The sequence below is a fragment of the Zophobas morio genome, unplaced genomic scaffold (assembly GCF_036711695.1).
Source record: "Zophobas morio isolate AGI-343-1 ecotype UQ-CSIRO unplaced genomic scaffold, CSIRO_AGI_Zmor_V1 ptg000376l, whole genome shotgun sequence".
Taxonomy (NCBI): Eukaryota; Metazoa; Arthropoda; class Insecta; order Coleoptera; family Tenebrionidae; genus Zophobas; species Zophobas morio.
This window is the reverse complement of record NW_026972480.1, coordinates 132,203-154,011: the sequence shown is the minus strand read 5'-3', so window position 1 is coordinate 154,011 and position 21,809 is coordinate 132,203. Positions and strand designations below refer to the sequence as shown.

Sequence of the window (21,809 nt, the reverse complement as noted above, 5' to 3'; positions counted from 1 at the left end):
CTGTCTACTTTTGAAATTATACAAACTCCTTTAAAGAACATTCATCTACTAATTTTTAAAAAGAACAACCTTTAGTAGTTTAGCTCACTTAATAAAGAAAAACCTTATTATTCATTAAATTTATTAAATCTAAAAAGCACTGCGTTAATAAACCCATTACCCGTTTGACTATAATGGGTAGCGTAGTCTCAGCTTAGCTTACAGAGGAGATTAAGGTTTTTTGTAATTTCTTCTTTGGTTCCTCAAAGAAACTAGGACTAAACTTTAAACGATTTGTATAAATTTTCGGAATATAATATTTGTTATATGAAAACTGGGTATTAATTGACAAGCAGAGATTAACACATTAGATACCTAGAAGCGGGAAAGTAAACCTAGGGTTTCCATTCACTAGTAAATAAATATATAAACTCTAAACTCTAAACACCGTCGAGTGTAACCTTCTAGTAAAAAAGAGACATGTAGTGGAAGAAAATGAGTTCAAAGTTTAAAAGGAATTTATACTAATCGTTGTGTGGTTTCTTAATTTAAGTTGAGGATGTAATAACTAATTCCTAAAATTTTTAGATTTAATAAATTTTTTTAAAAGTTAATATACTGGTATACTGATATCTTTCGTTTTTTAAAAATAAAAATTAGCTAAATAATTAAATTTTCTACAGGAGCTTGAGACTTAATAAAGTTAATTTAAACATGCTGTTCTAAGCATCTCACTTTCTGTAGCGACTTAAGAAGCTTTTAAATACTAACTCACTCTTGAATTGAGCTTCAAACTAAATAATTATGTACTTTATAATTAAATTCATAACTTATATAATTTAAGGGATTTCTAATGTTCTATATCCCGTTATTATACATAGTGTGCCCTGCATTATGTATTGTAAAATGCGTTCTTTACAACGTGCAACAAATCAGATAATGTTACAAAAGCCAATGTCCACCAATAAAATTCAAATATTATTTGCCTTTCACGCCTGATAGCTTTTGCAAGAGGGTGTAGCGTTTAGGTATAGGGCTTAAGTAGAATCGTTGCACTCTTTGTCCCTTTAAAATCTTTGTTTTTAATTTCTGAGGCAAGCTTGAATCTTCTATATATATTATTTGATAATTAAAACAAAAATAATTTCTTATTTAAAGTTGTCTAAAATTTTTCGTATGACGAAAAAAAGAGAAATATTTTTGTATGGGACATCCGGTCACCCACCGCTTAATTGTGGAGGGCATCAAGGTTACGTCAAGTTTTTCACCCAATTTGATTGTGTTGACGAACTCTGGGTCCTGCCTGTGTATAAGCATTCTTACTCAAGCAAACAATGTCAATTAATTGACTGGCACCATCGCTTCCGCCTTTGCCAAATAGCTTTTGAAGAAAACCCAAATATAAACTACAAAAATAAAGCTAAGGTAATTTTTTTACTTTCTATGCACAGTGTTTATTTGATACCTTTTTACTACCTTTATCTATTAATTTAAACCAGGTAGTCGACTTTGAAAAAATTGTAATTGAAGATACTATCACGAAAGCTAAGAAAAATAATGAAGACGTGGATAAAATTACAGTGGGAACTTTTGAAATTGTTAATTACCTTAAAAATTCATTTCCCGAAAACAATTACTCATTGATAATGGGCGCTGATATTTATTTTGATTTACTAAACGGAAATTGGAGCAATGGAAATCTGTTACAGAAGTCAGTCGGCATTATATTAGTGCACCGCCAAGGTTTTGGCAATTTACCCCTGAATATACCTTTTATTGAGAAGAAAACTGACTTTAAAGAAGACATTTTCCCCCCTAAAAAAGGTTGCGTGGTGGCCTGTAAAATCCCTTATTTAAAAGACTATTCCTCCACACAGTTTCGACAAGCGGCTAAAGAGGGAAATATTATTTTTTTAAAGGAGATGACTGACCCTAAAGTTTTGGAATATATACGATTAAACAAGCTTTATAACCTTAATTAAATTTTGTTATAAACTAAATGTTGAAATAATCATATTTTTCACCTTTTATTCACTAAGTGTTTGGCTCACAGAAAGCTAAGTGGTAGCCTTGCGAAGCCACTTTAGTTTTTTTGGATTTATTAGGTTATCACTTTTATAGTAGCTAAATCATACTTGCTGTCTTTTCTTACTGCTGCCCAGCTGTTAAAGTAGTTTCATAAATTTGATATTATTGGAAAGGTCAAGACTTCCTCCTTAACATTTTACAAAAGGACTTTATGGTAACGAGTATTTTGACAACACAAGTATTTAAAATGTATAATGCTAAAGAAGAAATAACAAAATGTAGGCATTATATACAAACACTTCCATAAGTATAAACTAAAGAAGGAAATCACGTGCAGCCTGAGGTAACTTAATTTTAAAAATGGGTACCTCATAGCTACTTTTCTCGACTTTGAGGTGTAACTACAATAGCCTTTTCTTTTATTACATGGCTTAAACAAATACCGTAATACCTGCGCATAAGATTTTTAAGTGAACGAATGTGTATAAAGGATGGCGAGGGGTAAGTAGCTAGGCAGCCCTCCCTCATTAGAGCTCCTTGCGTATTCTCTGTTAAGCTCACGCAGGTTGAGGAAGTGGATAAAACTGTCTAGTATAATATTCAAGCTAGTGGAACAAATTCTATGCCAAACTCGACCTAATGCTTGTTTAAATTTGAGATAGAGGCCCTTGTACCCTTCTGAACTTGAAAACAAGGGTCTTAAAACTGTCACGAGGTGCGCGCTAGGCGAAACCTACTAAAACGCTAACAAGCATCGCGAGCATCAACGGCCGCTTTCAAGAAGCAAATTGGGGCGCTTTAAGTGCTATCTAGGGGCTGTAAGTAGGTATTCGTCTGACAGAGGAGCTGTTCGCCATTCCTTCGCAACAAAAATACTTGCGTCTTCCATCGCATAAAAGGGGTGCTTACAGCCTTCGTTGAGTTGACAAGGCAAAATATGTTTATCACCGCTAATATTTTTTAGTACCGCCTTAGCGATACCGTAAAACCGAGCCCTCTTTACTATTGTAAACTTTTGCAGACGCACGTAAATTCGAGTGGCAGCACATAAGCGCTCGTAGATCTCACAAAGGAAAGTAAACAGAGGAAAGAATACCATTATCAGGGGGAAGTTCCCTCCAAACACTAGAACCGAAGCCCTTTTAAGGTCTCGGCCTCGCATTGCTGCTTGCCAGGGCTCCCGACCCTCCATTTCAATTGTTTATTGGTTTTCTTGTAAAACGATTAGCGGGTGATTGATAAAGTTAAGCGCAGAATGGCTTTGTTTTATTCAACTTAAATTATTTGGCCTATTTCTTATTCTGTTTCCGCGAGTCTTCTCACCGCTTATATTTAAATATATGCAGATGTATACAAACAAAAAGAGTGGGAGCTTTTAGCCCAAGGTGAGACCATCAAAAAGTGTGTTCGCACATAGGTTTTAGGCCCATTGACGGTTTGGATACCTATTACCAAGATCTACAGACGCAATGATTAAATTTGCAAAAGTTTCAAATCGTTCTAAGCCAGGTACCTGTCATTACGCACAAATTAAGCTGTTTTGGTTGTAAGAACCTGTTTTATTACGCCTGCATAAGTTCGCCCGTTGATGGTTTTTCGTATGTCCCAGCAACAATTCGTTGGCCGTAATAAGGCGCGCGCACGTATTATATAGGGCCAGTTTAATTCCGTATTTGGCACCGGTAGAGCACGTAGAGTACCGCTCTGACTGATGCCGCCAGGAATTTGACGCATCAACGGCAACTTAGCAGTTTGGTAATTACAATTAATTAGCGCTTTTTAAGGGTTCCCTCATCTTTTATGGCAATTTTGCACGGTTAAAACAAAAGGTTATAAACTCGAAGTAATTATAGTTTTAGTTTATTAAAATTTATAAACACGAGATTTCCTACGTAAGCATTAAAGGAAATGTATATCTGTCGATGGGTATCGTTTTCCGACATTAGATTTACCTCAACTATTGAGCTACGACGACAATATGATGGATTTACGTATTTAAGCCTGTAGTTGAAGTTAATCGTATATGGTTACAGCATTTATTATGAACTTCCGTTAAAAGACAGTGTGCGCATCGATTTACTCAGGCGGTTTAAAAGCTAACAAATAATAAATTAATACAGTGCTTTCAAGCTTTAACTACGTAATAAATTACTTGGTTAAATTTCTCCACTTTGTTGTTTAAAATATATATTGGTTTTTGAAGCTTTAAATCTGTAAGATCAAGCGGTTCAATTTCTGTCTTACCCCCTACCTCCTCAACTGAAGGCGGTGCAGACTTATAATGAAGACTGCACGTAAAAGGGATAAAGCCAGTCGCTCTTATTGAAACGAAGTTTGGTTGTTTACTAACAGATGAAGTTTCTTGGCGACTGATCATGTTAATTTGAAAACGGAGCTGTGACTATTGAAATCCCATTTACCCTGGTGAAAGTTTATTTTTTTTCTTGATTATTTTATGTTAAGTATTGGTTGCAATTAAGTAGATTATTTAAAAACGAGGTTGCTAATTTTTTTTCTGATAAGAGGGAAAGGGGGCCAAGTAAACCCGAGAAAGAAGGCGAAGTTAGTTCCTAAGCAAAAGAATGAAGTATTATTTGGCCAGTTTATATTAAATATAGAAAGCTGACATTGGAACTCCGGATTCTTAATGCAGTTTTATGCCTGCATTACACCAAAAGAAAATATTGCTTAAACCCTCTTTAATTAGTTGCTTACCAGTATCTAACTAATTTTGTTGATGTAAGGCTTCTAAATTTGATGATTAAATTCTAAATTAATAAAAAAGATAATGTAGTTCAGATCTACAAGTGCTGAATTATTGTAGTTTAGGTAATAAAAATTAAATTCTTCCGACGCAAGCTATGAAACTGGACACGTTATAAAAGGTAGAAGTAGAATCCTTACATTAATAAATGGGTGCCCAATTGTTTTAGAGTCTAGGCGACAGAAATATAACAGCTCTGTCATCAGCCGAGATTCTACTTTGAGGACGAAACCTCATCAAGATTCACCTCTATTCCGTTAGTTTCTAAAGCTTTTGGCCACGTTTCTACTACGAAAACCTATCAGCAACAGCAACAACCCCAGCCGGCATGATTGATGTTAGCAATTTTAACGACGAATTCATCTAGAATACTTGAAACTGTGTAAGGACTAGAATCTGTTTGCAATTGTTTCTAAACCAAAGACGCGCGGTTATATTCGACTATTATTCTGGAATGCGAACGGTGTTTAGAGTAAGAAAATGAGTTCCAGGAGCTTTTACAACGTGTAAGTTGATGTATGCGCCATCAACGAGATGTACCTCCTTCCTAACGCCGCATTTAACCTGTGCAACTTTGTTACTTATCGCTAAGACTGGATCGATGCACTCGGCGGGGGTGTAACTGTCTTGGTAAAACGGAGCCTATAACATTTCTCGATATCTCTGCCAGCTCTACAAAGCTTCCAGGCAGCGTTCCCTATGTAGAGCCGTACAGGAACCTGTGTCGCTCTTCTACAAATCCTTTTGGAAGCTACTACCTCCCTCCAATTTGGACGCCATCTTTGCGAGTGACCCCTCTGCCGTTTTGTTGGGGATCCCAATCGCAAGCATCCCTCATGGAAGAGCCGAGCCGATAATTTGAATGGCCATCTCCTTGAGTCCTATGCTGATGAGCAAGGGCTGTGCATACCCTAGCGACCAACACACTTGCGACTACAGGCACAATGGACGTTGGATATCGCCGTACTAAAGATATACGTCTCACAACGGCAACTGAAGCGCTCCACGAGCTGCCCTCCCAAAAACGAGGAAACACCAAAGGCTATCACCCTCTTTTTTACCAACTGGGACAAATATGCTGACTTTTTAAAGGTCACTCTCCCGCCGTGTTCGTCACTACCGTCTACATCCGCCATGATGGGTGATCCTGCCGCCTTATTCGAAAGCGCACTGAACATAGCTCGCGCTACTGCCACGACAACTCGTGAAATAACGTACCACCTCAAATCGGTTGCCTAAAAGTGTAAAAGCACTTATCTGCCGAAGTCGAAATCTTATCCGAAGATAAACTTGCGCTTAATCGACTGCATAGGCGCATAAGAAAGTAGATAATGAACCTTTTTAACAATAAGAGGGAGGCCAAGCTGCACCGTATTTCCAGCTCATGCCACAGCAGCCCCCCCCCCCCTTTTAGAATTATTTAAAAAGATCAAATATCGGGGGCTTGCACCACTACCGCCCCATCGTGAAGGAAATATTGTGACCGAGAGAGATGAAGACAAAGCTATTTTTCGTTAATCTCCTTGCTTCTTGAAAAGTGCCAGCTGCTCACTTAACTTCCAGTAATGCGCTCTAACAGCTGAGCATCCTTCTTCTCGTTGTCCACGAACCACTTGAGTTAGTTAATGTTGCCGAGATTCAAGAGATTGTCGAAGTGCTACAGCCTTGCCCCGAGGCGTCACTAATGAGATGCTGAAGAAATTGCCATTAACAAGAATGCATGATATCTGTACCCCTTAGAAAAATTTGCGATGGTACTTAGCGCCTTTCTGATCCGAGGGAAGATGGCGACCGTTGTGATGCTGCCAAAGACATTTAAACTGGAATCAGCAGATAGCAAGTATTGACCCATCAGTCTCCTGTAAGCGGTTGGCAGAGTAGGTGAAGCCATACTGCGCCGTCTAAAAAAGGTCGGATTTCGGCAAGGGCACTCTACGACCGAGCCCTCCGCTTAACTGAATGGAACACTCGTGCGTTTAACTTAAAGACAACAGGCGCCGTCTTCTTTGACGTTGAAAGGACATTTAATCAAGTTTGCCATGAAGGTCTGCTGCATAAACATCGCTCGTTATCCATTTCTCACGGTCTTTACAATGTGCTGAATCCATACCAAAATGACCGCGTCTTCAGCATGCGCATGGGAGATACACAGTGGCCACTGCAACCTCTGTAGCAGGGATCCCTCAAGGATCACTTCTTTCGTCTCTTATTAGTAATTTATATGGGCGACGTGCCTTCGCTATCAAATCCACACACGCGAATCGCCCTCTACGCTAATGATGTTGCCATTTATCCATCGTCGAAGTCCCCCGCCTTGCTATCCATGCATCTAAAACCTATTTTGACGCCCTTGCTGACTGGTGCCGTAATTAAAAAGTTTCATAAATGCTATGAAGAGCAAAGCGCTTTTAATTACAAAGAACGCGTCCCTTGTTGGCGCTCTTAACTTTCGATGGCTTGAAGATTTCGTGCTGTTCTCTAGTGAAATACTTGGGAGTCATCATTGTTAACAAAGTTTCCTGGCAGCAGCACTTGGGCTATCTAGTGGTGCTGAGTCGCTTTACCCTTACTATGCGGCAAGAGCAAGCTTCCTTTGCAAAACAAACGGCAATTGTATACGCGTCTGCTGCTTGCACCTACGACTCCACTGCAATAGCGTTGGGGCACTTCAAGTGTGACAGAACAAGTTGTTTTGCGTGATGACAAACGCGTCGTGGTTTGTGCGAAATGAACCTCTTCAACGGGACCTTCAGCTGAACCCTTTAGACGACGTCTTCCAGCGTAATGCCAATGCCCTTTACGACAGGCTAACCAGGCACACTAATCGCTTGCAGGCGGGAAAATATATTTACGAGTTATGGACTGGGCACGCTTATCGAAGCCCACGTGTCGCGTATCAAGAGAGTAATGACACCTTATCGATCGAAAAGTTACATCGTAAAGAGTCTGCCATCATCCCTGATTGGGAGCTCGAGTATTCGAAGTTTTTTGACTCGAGCGAGCAAGAAGAACTGTCATTTATAAATAAAAAATGTATAATGTATACTTATTTTCTATAATTCTTATCATAATTTTATGTCACTTGTTTTCTAGTTTACGGGCCAAGACCCAACAATTACTCCGAAGGCGGGGGCCCAACTACGATGTAGCTCTTTCTTTATCAGCTCTTTAGAATCTCTTTAGAGAGGAATGCAGCTTAAGCGGTTAATCTTTTTAGAGCACTGAAGTGCTACTAATAAGGATACGGACAAAGCAACTTTTATTAAAAAAAAAAAACTTTGTATGAGTATATAATTGTGTGTTCTTAAATAATCACCGTCTCGAACAGCAGGTCATTGATTGTTTATTTTTTTACAATAATTTGTTAAAATTTACTTTAATACTTTATATTCCTTTTTTTTTCAACTACAAAAATTTAAAAATAGAAAATATTCTTGGTTGCCTTCTTGCAAAACCGTAGAACTAAGTACAAGGGTAAAATAAATCTTTTAAGTTTAGATATTTACTAAGCTACGAAATTTTTTTTTAAAATTACAATAATAGTAGACTGGAAGTGGTAAATGCCTTGTGAGCTTGAAGTGTTGTGTTGAAGCAGAAATTTATGCGTGATGACAAACATCACTTATAATCATAAATATTCAACTTATCTCCTAGGGTCTACACAAACTCAATTTACCTATTACGCTAAAAATAAAAAAAAACACTTTAAACAATATGTTAGAAGAGTTTCTGAGGCTTAATACGTGTAATAGACCCCAGTTTTAGAATTTTGACAGGTTTTTAGAATTCTAGGCAACCCACGCGAAAAGTAGGGAGTAGAACGTGAACTGCCTGCATAATATTAACTACAAAGTTTCAGAGTCAATACCATTAACAAACGGATAAAAATTAAAAATTATCCTAAAGAAGATAAATTTATATTCAAAATGAAAAATAATTTTCATTTTGAATATTTCATTAAAATAAAAGTGGCAAATCTTTCGTACACAATTTACCACTTGTTCCTTATAGGGTTCAGTGTTTTAGTTCCATTACTTTTAAGCATAGTAGAATACTATACATACATTTTTTTTTAACAAAGTCAATAATTTAAACCTAGGCCACTAAAGTGATAATATTTTGATAAGTGCTCAGAAAAAAAAAAAAGAATGTAACTCAAGTCGTGAGTGTTTTTTGAAATCAAAAACTTTTTTTTCAGATTTTAATAAGTGAAAAAACAATCAGTCCCGAAGGTAAAAAGTAAACAATACCTTCAAAATTCTATATAAATAATTAAAAACAAAATTATTATAAAAAGCGAGCTATAAGGCATTCAAAAGTACTAATGAATTATGGTGTGCATAATTAATTTTGGACACAAATTAAGAAGTTAGATCAAATTAAATTTTTTTTACGAAATTACTTTTCAAACGCACGGTCTTATACTTTTCGATAAAAGAAAGAAATCTTCAGAGAGGCAGACAGACAAGAAAATAAGATGAGTAAGCTGCATCTATAATATCAATATATTTCTTTCCAGAAAAAGTCATGAATCAATACTGCAATCAATGACGCCACTTGAAAGAAAAAAGTTGCCCCTCTCGCTTGACGACCCCATAGGACCTGTTGCGATCTCGAGGGGAAAGGGCAGGGATAATTTTTTTTTTTATTAATTTGTGCGGTGCTCGGTAACAACGAGACTGCTTAATTTCGCAAACAATAATAATAGGCTTAGTCCAGAACATATTTAGTTTCGGCTCATAACAACTTCTTACCTATGTGTATATGGAGTATGACAAACCTGTAGCTGTGCGCTTAACCTTATAACGGGCAAAACCCTGGGGCTTAAAATAGATTTCTTTTTTCGTGCGATATCACTTCCTATGTTGAAACTATACTTTAATGTCCAATATTTGTTTTCAAAATTTGATTCTAAATATTTCAATTAATATTTAAAAATAAAACAGTAAAACAAGTGCTTACTTACCTATTTAACCAAAAATAAACTTCTTACATCCAGAAGGAGGACTTTTTTGTCCATAAAAGATAGCGCAACGCATGCTCAACTTAACGTCACTGATAACTAAATTTTTTCCACTTTTTTAATGTTTTGTTGGTTACTGCCTAATTCGTTAGGGCATGGTACTCAAACTTACCAGGGATTGTTTCAGACACCGAGCCTGTCGTTTAGGGTCAATTTCCATAAACCTACTCTACAAAATGAACGTAGGCGACACGTGGTAAACATAGTAACCAGTAACCAATAAGGGGTTAAAGCGCATCGTGGGGCTTTCCGAAGCGTGCGCCTTACCGGGATTCGTATGTTACTTGCCTACTAACACGTTTTAAAGAAAAGGTAGTTGCATTACGAAAAAATTTTAAATTGTTTCGAACCCAGGTCGTCGTGCAACGGGTCTTTCCGCAAGAAATAAGGGGCGCCGGTTATTAGTCGCAGGAGCTTGTTTTGCTGCGTCTGAAGGAGTGCATTTTTGTCGACGATTTTTTATATACCCAAGCATCAGATGCGTAGGTCTGTACAGGGCGTAGTTAATTGCACAGGGACATTGCGCTTTTTGCACACGGCAGCGGGTATAAAGTGCTTGAAATTGCTGCTTTGAACTTAATCGTAACGAATACGTGTCGATTACGACTCCCAAGTATTTGGTTTAAGAGTACCTTGGGATCATAACACTGAGGATTAGAGACAGGGGTAGTGTAATGCATCTCGAAATGAGGATTACTTTGCTCTTCCTTCCGTAAATGCTTACTGCCCACTGCTTGTAACAGTTAGCAGCCGTAATAATGAGGGATTCTTTTAGGTAGCCTAAAGTGCATCTCGGGTGTGAGAAGTCGTAGAAGGGACTTTTTCGCATATACAGCGCGATGAGCAGGAGTGAGAGCAGGGAGCCTTGCGGAATAACTGCTGTCTGTCGGCAGTATGACGACAGCGAAGCCACAAATCTCGCTCGAAAAGATGCGTCCGCATAGAAACGACGGAAATATGCTGTAGAGAGCCAACGGTATACTTGATGTGCATGGTTAGTGTAGGAAGCCTTCGCACCATACGCGGTTAAAGACATTTTCAATGAAAAAAAAAACGACGCCCTTGCTTTTTAGAATTGAGGTTCTGAGTTTCCACTCAACAAAGCGCCAAAGTTGTAGGGGCTATAAATCAAGTATATATATATAAGCTATTATTCAAGGCAGGAGTTGAGAGGGGGGGGAGTCGCAGCCGGGAGAGGGCTCTTCACCTGTCCACGCTGAGAAATTGTATAGCCAATAATTTGGCTAGTATACTAGTACTGTGCTCTCCCCCTCTTAATCATAAATAAAAAAATGCAAATTATTACCTCTGAGAGAAGGCTCGAAGTATTCGAAATTGACTCGATTAAGCGCCGGGGAAGTGCATATACAAATAAATAAATAAAATAAATGGCGGTCATGCAAATATAACAGCCCGATTAGCTATGGAAAGCAGCGTTTCTACTATTGATAGCATATCCTTAAAACCCGTTAAATGGTTTACCGAATTTAAAAAGACACTTTCTAGCCAGGAGGGTGAGATATAGCTGACACCACAATTGAAGAGTAAAACTATAATAATAATAACAGATAAAGTAATAGCTATTACTGGTACTACCACTGGACTTGGATTATTTTCGGCAAAAAATGCTGCGGAATTAGGAGCAACTGTAATTTTACTAAACAGGCCATCTTCCAGGTAATTATGAGTTCATGTATAAATTCCAAACTTCTAACTCAATATTTTTACTAAGGTCTATATCTTCATATGAAAGTTTAAAAGCATCCGTTCCTCAAGGAAACTTCCAGTCGATTGACTGTGACTTAAAAAGTTTCGAAAGTGTGAAGAAGGCGGCCGCTTACATTTTAGAAAAGTGAATATTAGTTTTGTTTTTAAAGATGCATCTTTGTTATATTTTTCTACCATAATCTTTTAGTTTATCCCTAATATATTTCATAAATTTTGGGACCAATATACTTTTGTTGTTGTTGATTTTTACTAATTTACAGTCTTAAGTTTTTCGAGGTTAGATGTTTTAGCCAATAATGCTGCAGTCATGGCGCAAGGAAATATTTTAACTGAAGATGGCTTTGATATTCAAATGCAAACTAATTATCTCTCCCACTTTTTATTAACAAAACTTTTATACCCGTTACTTGTTAAAACTGCAAAATCAGCCGGTTCATTATATACATAAACAGCTCTTATTAAAAACGAAAAAAGACAATGATTTATTAAAGGAGAAAGCAGAATCATTAATCACACCAGCGTAGCAAGATTTGGAACATCCCTAAATCCAAAATATCTACAAAAACAAAATTGCGAAGAAAACTGTACTTTTCTTTATTATTGCGCTTTTTTTTTAAAAAAAAGAAGGTGAGTATAATCTAATCAGCTTCTAGTTTTCCGCTGGAATACCTCGGCCGCTGGGAAAGATATCACCAGTCCAAATTAGCAAACGCTTTATTTACGTATGCGTTAAAAGAAAGGTATGTGACTAATATTACTATAATCCAAAATTTTAAATGTATTTTTTCTCATTGTTGATATTACCGTAAGTTTGAAATTAATTTTTATTAATGGTAGAATTAAAAATGTCAATGTTAAAGCGCTACTCTGCCATCCGGGTGTCGCCTCAACTAGTCTTCAATCTAACCATGCAAAATCTGTAGTGCCTTATATAATAACTATAATAATAATAATAATAATAATAATAATAATAATAAACATATATAGGGCTACAGTTTTAACTTTTCCAGCTTTATGGTAAAGTACTTTGGGCAATCCTTAGAAGACGGATCAATAGGTACTGGATTATAGCAGCATCGTGGGGCTTTTCTAAAAAAGTTTATTCAAAATTTACTACTAGATTTTTTTATAAGGCGGGCAGCTTTTTAATTTTTTCATTATAATAATTTCATTAACTTGAGATGGGCGAGACATTTTAAATGTCGAGAATAGGCTTTCCTTTAACAATAGATGTATAATAATCTAATGTTAGTAACCGAGTAATTGTTCTAACACTAACGTTACAAATAAACAACAACTAACAATAAAAATAACTTCCATTTAAAATCGCAAACTTGTTTCATTCTCGGGATTGAGTAAAAAATAACATCATCCGCCCTTGTAGTTTAAATTTACCAATGGCCGCAATTATTTTTAACATTAAATTTTTTTCTTCTGCTTTTTATGTTAGGGCTTCTCCATTGCATTTGCGGCAATGGCGAGAAGATCCAGTCGGGCGATTTCTATGGTCCTGGTTGGTCTCCGTTTGCCTGGTGGGGTACGACGGTGCAGGTCAAAGCTTAAGAAAAAAAATCTACTGATTTAAACTTGTCAGGGCCCCTCACAAGAATATCTCCAGGGAAAGCAATCATAGATGAGAAACAATGCGAACTACTTTGGAAAGAGTCAGAGTTGGCCATCGGCGAGCCTTTTCTCTTAGAATAAAACACTTTTTGATGCTTATATATATTTATGAAATCTATTCCAATTTTTTTAAAAAGAATTCCGGTGAGAAGCAAAAATAATATCAATAAATCAATACCTAAAGTTGATTTATAAATTTAAAGAAGAAATATTAAAAGCATACGCTTTCGAGATTAAAAAAGTAATTGAGGTTTCCTTTATTAAAAAACTCATAGACATAATAACTAATAATCCACCAATAACTTCAACAACTTCATTTCATCAAAGTTCCTAAAGTAGATCGCTTGTAACCAAGATCACTTCTGCTGGTTTCAGGTTTACGTTTGGAGCCTCCAAGTCTTTGTTCAATTATCTTTGCGTTCTCGGTAAAACTTGTTAAAAAAAATAGTTATAAAATAGTCTATAGTAAAAATTATGTTTTACGTTAACCTGTCTCCAGCATCTTGAGCCTCCAGCTCCGCTTCTTCTTCTTCAAGAGTGCTAATAGTGGTCACACCAGACTTACCGTGATTCACTGAATCTATTTTAGTCTATTTCAAAGTTATTAAGTAGACTTTAAAGAATAGGGTAGAAGACGTAAAAAACTTTTGTGTCGCTCAAAGCTGAAGCTAAACTTTTTATATGTTTTTCACTATCGAGATGTACAGCGTTAAAAATTATGTATGTTAAGTTTCCTAAAGAGTCCTTTTTCTTAAAATTATAAAATAAACCTCAAAATCCTTGTAAAAATTAATATTTTATAAATATTACTAAAATTGGTCTATAAAATAAAGGAAGCTGACAATTTTTGCAAATTAGCAAATATCTATGTTCGTGAGCGTTATTTCTGAGAGTAGAATAGTAAATGTTCATACTATAAAACAGTTTAAAAAATACCTGCGAATCTTTAGTATTTTATTACTTCTATCACAAGTAAATTTATTAAAATGAAGAGTGGTATCACAAACAGCGGCTCGGTCAAATTTTCTAACAGGAAGCTTACTCACTAACGTATCTAACTTTTTATAATAAACTCTAAATATCAAAATAATTATTAAAAGGAGTCATACCTAAAGCTAATACTAGAGCTCCGCACAAGCAATAATAAAGGTATAAAGGCTTTTCATAAGATTCAAGCTCACCGGTACAAATTATGCTTTTAGAAACTATCTTTGGCATGGACTATAATAGCAACTCAAAATCAGAAAAATTGTATAACTCGAGCACGAAATAAGGTAATGTTAATACAAAAATCTTATAATCCAGACGAAGTGATAAAAAATTATTATAAAAAATTGCTGAGAAACGCTCAAGCCGAAGATGAATTTATTTGTTAAAAGCTACAAGTCACAATGCGGAGGCACGTGTCTCCCAATGGGTGTTGCTCTTCCTTTTTGTAAATTTAGAAAGTTTAAAAAAATTTAAAACGATTTATTATAAAAAAAGGAACTTTTTTTTATTTCTTTTGTTTAACAACTTTTCGTGTTAAGTACATAATTGATTATAATATAATGCTATGCTTAGGCTACTATCTAAGATTTTTATGTAAACCAAAGAGAGGCACTCATTTTTACAAATTAATAATAAAGCCCTACTATTTTTTCGGTTATGTTTATATGATAGTTTTAAATTTAATTTAGTGAGTTAAAAAATATAAATTGGAAAATGTAGTCATGACATTATAATACAAAGACTAAAAATGGTCCGCAAAGTCATACATGTTTGGAACAGGTAAAAAAAAAACCCCTCGTAGGGCGAACCTCAGGCTTTCCACCTGAATGAAAAAATTGTATATATAATTTTTTTTTGTCCTACCGCTTCCTCTTTGATGGCCTCCTTGACTCCTTCCTGGTGTACTCCTTGGGTTTGTTCTTTGTAACTTAGCTCTAATTTGTACTTATTTAGCGTTGTTATATTTTTTGTTCTAGGGCTTCATTCCCTTTTTTAGGTTATATACCTTAATAATTATTTAACTTGCTTCAGTATTTGCTTTAGAACTTTTAGTGAACCGAAATGAGTAAGCCACACACTTCCAGGAATAGGCCCTTAGGTTTAGTTTCTCGCTTTGGGCGCTCTGCTATGTACAGGAAGCGGGCATTATACAAAAAACAGAAGCCTAAAACTGCTCTGATTAAAAAGGTTTTATTTCTTTTGAAAATTTATATATATATATTCAATTGCGCTGTTGAAGGTGCTCGAGAAAGCCGAGATTTAAGCCTCTGGGCAGTGAAAAAAGTGGAGGCCTACGTGTCATTTCTGCACAAAAGAAGTGTCGCTTTTACCCTTCTGAAGATATTAAGCGTCCCTTAAAAAATCGCAAAAAAGCGAGACCACCTAAATTTCGCGCTTCCTTAAAGCCCGGGACGGTTGTTATAATACTCTCCGGCCGACATAAGTCTAAAGTATATTAATATTTTTGTGATTTTTTTATGTTTTTATTATATTTTATTATTCTTTATTAAGCGAGCCATTCTCCTTAAAACTTTGCCTTCGGGGCTGTTACTCGTGACTGGCCCGTTCCAACTCAACGGCATTCCTTTACGGCGCATCAATCCCGCTTATGTCATTGCGACTTCCACACGTGTTGACATCTCTTCTGTTAATTTAGAAAAGTTTTGCGATAGTTATTTTGCGGCACCTCGAAAAATTAAAAAAGAGAAGTCTGAAGGTGCCATTATTTTTTTTTTAATTTAGTAATTTATAAGATAATATTTGTATAGAACATTTTTTTAAAGGAAAAAAGAAGAATAAACAAAAAGTTAGTCTGGTAAGTAAGCAGGATCAAAATGCTGTGGATCTTGCTATTATGCCGCTTATACTAAAAACTATGTACTTGGAAAGATATTTACGGTCCTCGTTTACCTTGAAGAATGGCCAGCATCCCCACTTAATGAAATTTTAAATTTTATAAAGTGAAATAAACATCTTTTTTATTTAATATTTTCTTTAAAAATCTGCATTTTCCATCAAAAGTCTTTATTAGACTGATAAACGGCTTATTTTTAATTTTCGAGTTATCAATTAGCTTCACCGAATTGCTTCAAGTAGTCTAAAGTTTTTTTAGCAGAGAAGCCTAGAGGCTCGAATTTGTATCATTTTACAAGAAACTAAGTTTTCTGTTAAATTAAAAAAGTATAGTAACAAAAGTTTTTGACTTCATATGGAATTGTTCTATACGTTTTACAAGAGCGCTATAAATATGTTATTTTTTTTGCTTAAACCTCGTTACGAAGAAATATTTACATTCTAATCTCTTTTTTTTTGCTGAGCGCATGACTTTACTGAAAGGGTTTTAAGTTAGTATACGAATAAATAGTTGCAGTAACTTTTGTTACAGTGGGAGGCGGTATCTTTGTTATCCCTTGCGTGTGGCATGTAAAAAACGTAAAACTAGAAAAACTGATTTAATTCTATAGTTCTACCAGCTTAAAAAATTAAAAAAATAGCCGTCTTTTTCCTATAACGTACATGGAGGGTTTTTAAAAGTGTTTATAAACGGTAGAAAATTAACCGTATGCGCCATTTAAAGAGTTTTATTTCGATAATATGTGTTTCCTAAGCTTGCAGCATAAGATTAAAGAGTTTGCAAATAACAAATTAACTCACGATCTAAAACTATTTACTTTTCTCTTCAGGAGACCCCACACTGTTTTCAACTTTCACCATGCTTTTATCAGACTGTACCATTACACGTGCTATTTAGGTGCGAGCATGGGAGAGGAGGGGGGCAAAGTACGCTGCATGCGCCAGTATATTGGATGAGGATCATGATCATGTTAGGATTTTGCAAGAGCTCTTATAGTAACGCGCTCTTGCGAATTGTTTTTATTAATACGTTGCAGATTTAAGGAAAACAACATTTTTTCCGTAACATTTAAAACTACTAGGTGAAAAGAAAAAGATTAAGTTGCAAAGCCTTTTAACCTATTTTAGCAGAGGCATGAAAAACTTCTAAGAAAATATACCGCACTTATGTCAAGTACTTTCTCCCCAAGTCTAGAATAAACAAAAAAATGAAATATCTTAATACTTCGGTGTAATACAAACCAAAAAGAGGATTAAAAACTTAGGTTACACAAGGGTTTTTTAAAACTGGGTTTTGTACTAGTGACTGGCAGTGAACTATTGCCACGCCTCTATTTGTAATATATACCGATCTTATAAAACGCTATGAAATTGTCCAGACTAGCTCTTTGCTTGCATGCGAGGTAGTATAGTTCTTACTGATAAACCACTAAAATCTTTTATAAAGATTACGTGACTAGTAGAGAATACAACCAAGTCAATTGATAACAACGACAACTAGTTACAAGTCGCTGCTACAAGCGTCTTATTTAGCTGCTTCGAATAGCTAAAAAGATAAAACCGTTTAGTCTTGTTTGGGAGTTAGTAGAGCCTTACATCTTAGAAGTCCCTACTAAAGTACTAGAGGCTATACCGGTTTCCGACATTGTTTAGAGAATTGTTGACATTGCCATCTATATGAAAGGTAAGTTGTAAAGGAAAAAAAAAAATTATGTTTTGCAATTAAACTTGAAAATCAACTAATGTGAGCAACAATACTTTTTTATTTTGCTCTTGAGGTAGAGTGAAGATGAAGACTTAGGTGAAGAACTTCTATGTTACCTTCAATTATTTTGAAGGCCACAATTCTAATATTTTTAATACTCTTGAGAACTATTATCAAGCACAGAGCTTATTCTTAGAATGGGGTAAATGCGTGGGCGTACACGGGTGGGGTTGTGAGCATGACTGGTCGACGCTTAGTAGTAGTTGCGAAATTAAAGGAAGCTGCTCGCCAAGAAGTTTTGTATACACGCTGTATGATCAACTAGAAGAGTCTAGCTACCAGGATGCTCTTTCCTGAACTGAGTTTTGTGATGAAGACCCAGTGTTGATTAATAACGAAATTCATAGTTAAGCTATAAACTTAAAATGATTCACTCCACAGTATGGACTAAAACTTATAACTTTTCCTGCTCCATGCACAGAGGTGAGGGTTATTGAGAAGAAGAGTTCTTTCACGCCTGTTTGAACAGAGGAAATAAGTAATTTATTATTCTTGCGAATGAAAAATCTGACCTAGTAGAGCCTTTGTAAATTGAGGAATGGTTGGCTAAGCTTGCGTATATGGGGCGGGCACATTTAACCTTCTAAACGGACTTATTTTTTTTCCGGGGTCTTGTGCCTACATTTTTACTATAAGAAATAAAATATTTGCCATTAAAAAAGAAGCGAGCTCTTGGGCATAATTGCGTACTAGAGAAAGACACAGGAATACTTACGCTTTATAAAAATTTTAATTCATGCTATTATTAATTTCAAATTATATACAACATTGGGTTGTTTTTGATGTCACTTTGGTGTTTAGAGATAAACTGCAATCTTATCTACTTTTTTGGTCAATATTTAATAGGGAACATAAAGCTTTATATAGTGGTTGTGTTTCGACTTCTTTTATGTGTGAGAAGACTTATTTTGCTGTCTTTACTAAATATTAAGCAGAGTACTGAAATGGATTTCACTGTAGTCCATCCTCCCTCAGAAACAACGCTGCTTTCAAGGAGTAACAGTCAGATGTCCCATTAAAATTTTATTTTATTAACTTTAAGATAAAAAAAAAATTGTTTTAAATTTTGCTTTTTATTTTTGGCTGGCACCGGTTCACAAACTATGTTTCTGATTTCGCCTTACCGCAGGTTTGAAAAGGTTAGGGAAATCTGCTCTAAAATACGCGCCCCAATATAAAAGTAAAAACTACAGTAAAGATTGCCAAGTTTCTGTTTTACCTAAAAGTGTTCTTTACGTACCGGCTGCAAGGCTAACGCATGACTTAATGAACATTGCAAGTACATTACTTTATGAACTCCTCTTAGTAGCAAGCATGCACACCGAGGAAAGATAGTGAGGCTTGACCATTGTGTCTACATTACTTCATATAAATATGTGAATAACAATTCTCTAAACTTATCTTATCTTGTATTCTTACTATTTTCATAAAAGTGTATTAAAAATTGCAACTAGATAACATTAACAACACAAAAATATTAATTAGATGATTAACATTTTAAAATATCATAAACTAATATTTTTTAATTAAACGCAATCTTAAAAAGTTCGGCAGGGGTTAGGTTACTTCCTACAAATATGGTAATTATTGAATATGTTTAGCGGAAAATATAACATAATCTAAACAAATACACATAAATGAAAATGCTTTGTTCTTTTTTGCAATGTTATATAAACAGCTAAAATACTTATAATAAATTAACCCTTGTCCTTTTGTATTCGCCTTCTTCATTGTTAATGCTAGAGGAGTTGCCACCTCCTGCTTTTTTCATGAAAAGAAAAGTGTTACGTTAATAAAATAATAGTTTATGCTTAACTAAGCCATAATCGTAAAAAATGAAGAAAGAGAGCTCTTAGCGTGTTTTTATGCCCGTTTTCATAGGATTGAAAAAGCGTCGTTTTGACCTGATACCCACGTATAGACTATTTTTGTAAGGAAAAGGGCTACAGCTTACCTTTAAAAATCATCTGCAAGAAGAAGGCCTTTGGAGTTGGGCCTTTCCGGATCTTTCACAATCTAGATGGTTTGTATATCCTTTTATTTTTTCTCATCTTTAAAAAAACTTTAATTACTTAGAAAATTCTGTGAAGCAATCCTTTTTTTTTCGGTGCTCTTTTTAACTTTTTCACATAACTTTTGTGAACGCCCATTATAAGGGGAGAAGAAAGGGGTGCGTAGGTATTATCCATTAAGGTATCAATCCCTAAGGCACCCCTTATATAAATTAACTATATTATATTATATTTATTTTATAATTTATTATTACTAATTTAAAGAGGTAACTACTTTTAAAGGGTGGCGGATTAGAACCGGGTGCGGTGGAATTTCAGCCTGTGAGATTTTTCATCACTATAAAAGCAAACGCTCAATCTGAGGGGAGGAACTTATCTATTACTATATCCTTTTTAAATAAAAAAGATGTAATTCTCACTTTCTTATAGATTCTCAATTTTTTTTTAATTGAAAAACCACTTCTGTTTAGTTCATTATACTATAGATATTATATCCTTAAAAGGCAACACAATATGTTATAACCTAGTCGACTAAAATGTTATGTGAAATTGGAAAGCGCGAAAAAATGTGTGAACTGGGATAACGAAATAGAAAGATTATAGCTAAAGCAAAGTAAAAACCAATGTAGACCTAGATCGTAGAGATGGAGACGGAAACAAGGAACTTAAGAGCTAGAATAATAATTGAGAACTGCAAAACTTAAAATAAGCAACGTTAGCACTATACTATAAAAACTATAGCAAAATTTGTTTTGTCCGAGCAGGAGTTTAACTTATCCACCGGCAAAAGAAGATAAAATAATTACTTGCGAACTCACTATAAACAGATAAGGCTAATGTATAGTCGTAGACACCCTGTAAGCGTCAACGGTATTTAAACTCACAAATTAAAATAAAATTTAACAAGTCAACCTGGGAAAGTGTAACCGAGCCCTTAAATGAGAAAAAATTATTTAATTGCTCAACACTAAAACAGAATTCGAAGGAATTTATAAAGTCAATTATTCATTTTAGGTTACATAGGCCCATACAAAGTTTTTGAATAATAGCCTTTGCTTCTACTAGCCACTATAATACAGTTGACAACACTATCCTTCCAAATTATTAATACCAATTTAATGATTTTTACTGTAATGCTTGTGCATACTAAGATACCGAATAACCCATTCAATCGTTTGTTGGTAGGGCGATCTCATTGAAGAATTTATTTTATCTAAATGCTACATGTAAACTTTAAAGGGAAGCTACCTACGGTGGATATATAACGGTTTGACAGAGCTGTTCAGAGCCCTGTTTGTATATTACTACATAAAGCGAGGATAATAATAAAGAGTATCGACAATAATAATTTTCATTCAATTGTTGGGTTATTTTCTTTCATGATAGTTTTGTGTTAAACTACCAGTTTCTTATTAATAATGCCGTTGGGCTTATACTCACGCAATTAAAGAATACACTAGTATAGGGGGAGTGTAGTTTTTCTTGACTAACGAGACACCATTTGGTGGTTATTTTAACGCTTTATTTCGTCCTTATTTAACCCTGTAACTGGCAAAACTGGAGTTTAAAATAAATTTGTTTTTTCCTGCGAAACCACTTCCTATGTTGAAACTATACTTTTATGTCCAATATTTGTTTTCAAAATTTCATTCTAAAAATTTCAATTAATATTTAAAAACAAAACAGTAAAACAAGTGCCTACTTACCCATTTAACCAAAAATAAACTTATTACATCCAGAAGGAGGACTTTTTTGTCCATAAAAGATAGCGCAACTAATGCTCAACTTAACGTCACTGATAACTAAATTCTTTACCACTTTTTAATGTTTTGTTGGTTGCTGCCTAATTCGTTAGGGCATCAAACTTACCAGGGATTGTTTCAGACACCGAGCCTGTCGTTTAGGGTCAATTTTCATAAACCTACTCTTACAAAGTGAACGTAGACGACACGTGGTAAACATAGTAACCAGCAACCTATAAGGGGTTAGCGAACAACTTGGACGGTATTAGCAGGGAGAGGAGTATAAAAAATTATTCTGCTG

The 21,809-nt window shown here is 35.2% G+C and overlaps 1 protein-coding gene and 3 long non-coding RNA genes across 4 annotated transcripts; 3 read left to right on the top strand and 1 right to left on the bottom strand.

Moving 5' to 3' along the window:
- The first annotated feature begins 11,217 nt into the window (after positions 1 to 11,217).
- Positions 11,218 to 13,226, top strand: LOC135120353 (uncharacterized). Its single transcript, XM_064044658.1, has 10 exons — positions 11,218 to 11,308; positions 11,363 to 11,471; positions 11,527 to 11,646; positions 11,790 to 11,953; positions 12,014 to 12,106; positions 12,169 to 12,262; positions 12,360 to 12,441; positions 12,510 to 12,579; positions 12,973 to 13,059; positions 13,117 to 13,226. Exons 1-10 carry the CDS (start codon positions 11,218 to 11,220, stop codon positions 13,224 to 13,226), a joined length of 1,020 nt encoding a protein of 339 aa, XP_063900728.1.
- A 200-nt stretch (positions 13,227 to 13,426) lies between these two features.
- On the bottom strand, positions 13,427 to 14,026 carry LOC135120330 (uncharacterized). Its single transcript, XR_010278573.1, has 4 exons — positions 13,956 to 14,026; positions 13,791 to 13,895; positions 13,635 to 13,735; positions 13,427 to 13,576 (listed from the first exon to the last, which is right to left on the bottom strand). It is a non-coding gene; the product is annotated as an uncharacterized LOC135120330 (long non-coding RNA).
- A 994-nt stretch (positions 14,027 to 15,020) lies between these two features.
- LOC135120345 (uncharacterized) lies at positions 15,021 to 15,456 on the top strand. The gene is made up of 3 exons (XR_010278581.1): positions 15,021 to 15,048; positions 15,168 to 15,323; positions 15,376 to 15,456. It is a non-coding gene; the product is annotated as an uncharacterized LOC135120345 (long non-coding RNA).
- A 4,261-nt stretch (positions 15,457 to 19,717) lies between these two features.
- Positions 19,718 to 20,117, top strand: LOC135120337 (uncharacterized). The gene is made up of 3 exons (XR_010278579.1): positions 19,718 to 19,777; positions 19,831 to 19,947; positions 20,031 to 20,117. It is a non-coding gene; the product is annotated as an uncharacterized LOC135120337 (long non-coding RNA).
- The last annotated feature ends 1,692 nt before the right edge of the window (positions 20,118 to 21,809 follow it).

Bases quoted from the DNA above. Each gene is read 5' to 3' on its own strand.
- LOC135120353 (XM_064044658.1), top strand. From the start codon at position 11,218: ATGGAAAGCAGCGTTTCTACTATTGATAGCATATCCTTAAAACCCGTT. The intron at 11,954-12,013 runs GTTCATTATATA...GATTTATTAAAG, and splicing joins TAAAACTGCAAAATCAGCCG to GAGAAAGCAGAATCATTAAT. The intron at 12,263-12,359 runs GTATGTGACTAA...TATTAATGGTAG, and splicing joins ACGTATGCGTTAAAAGAAAG to AATTAAAAATGTCAATGTTA.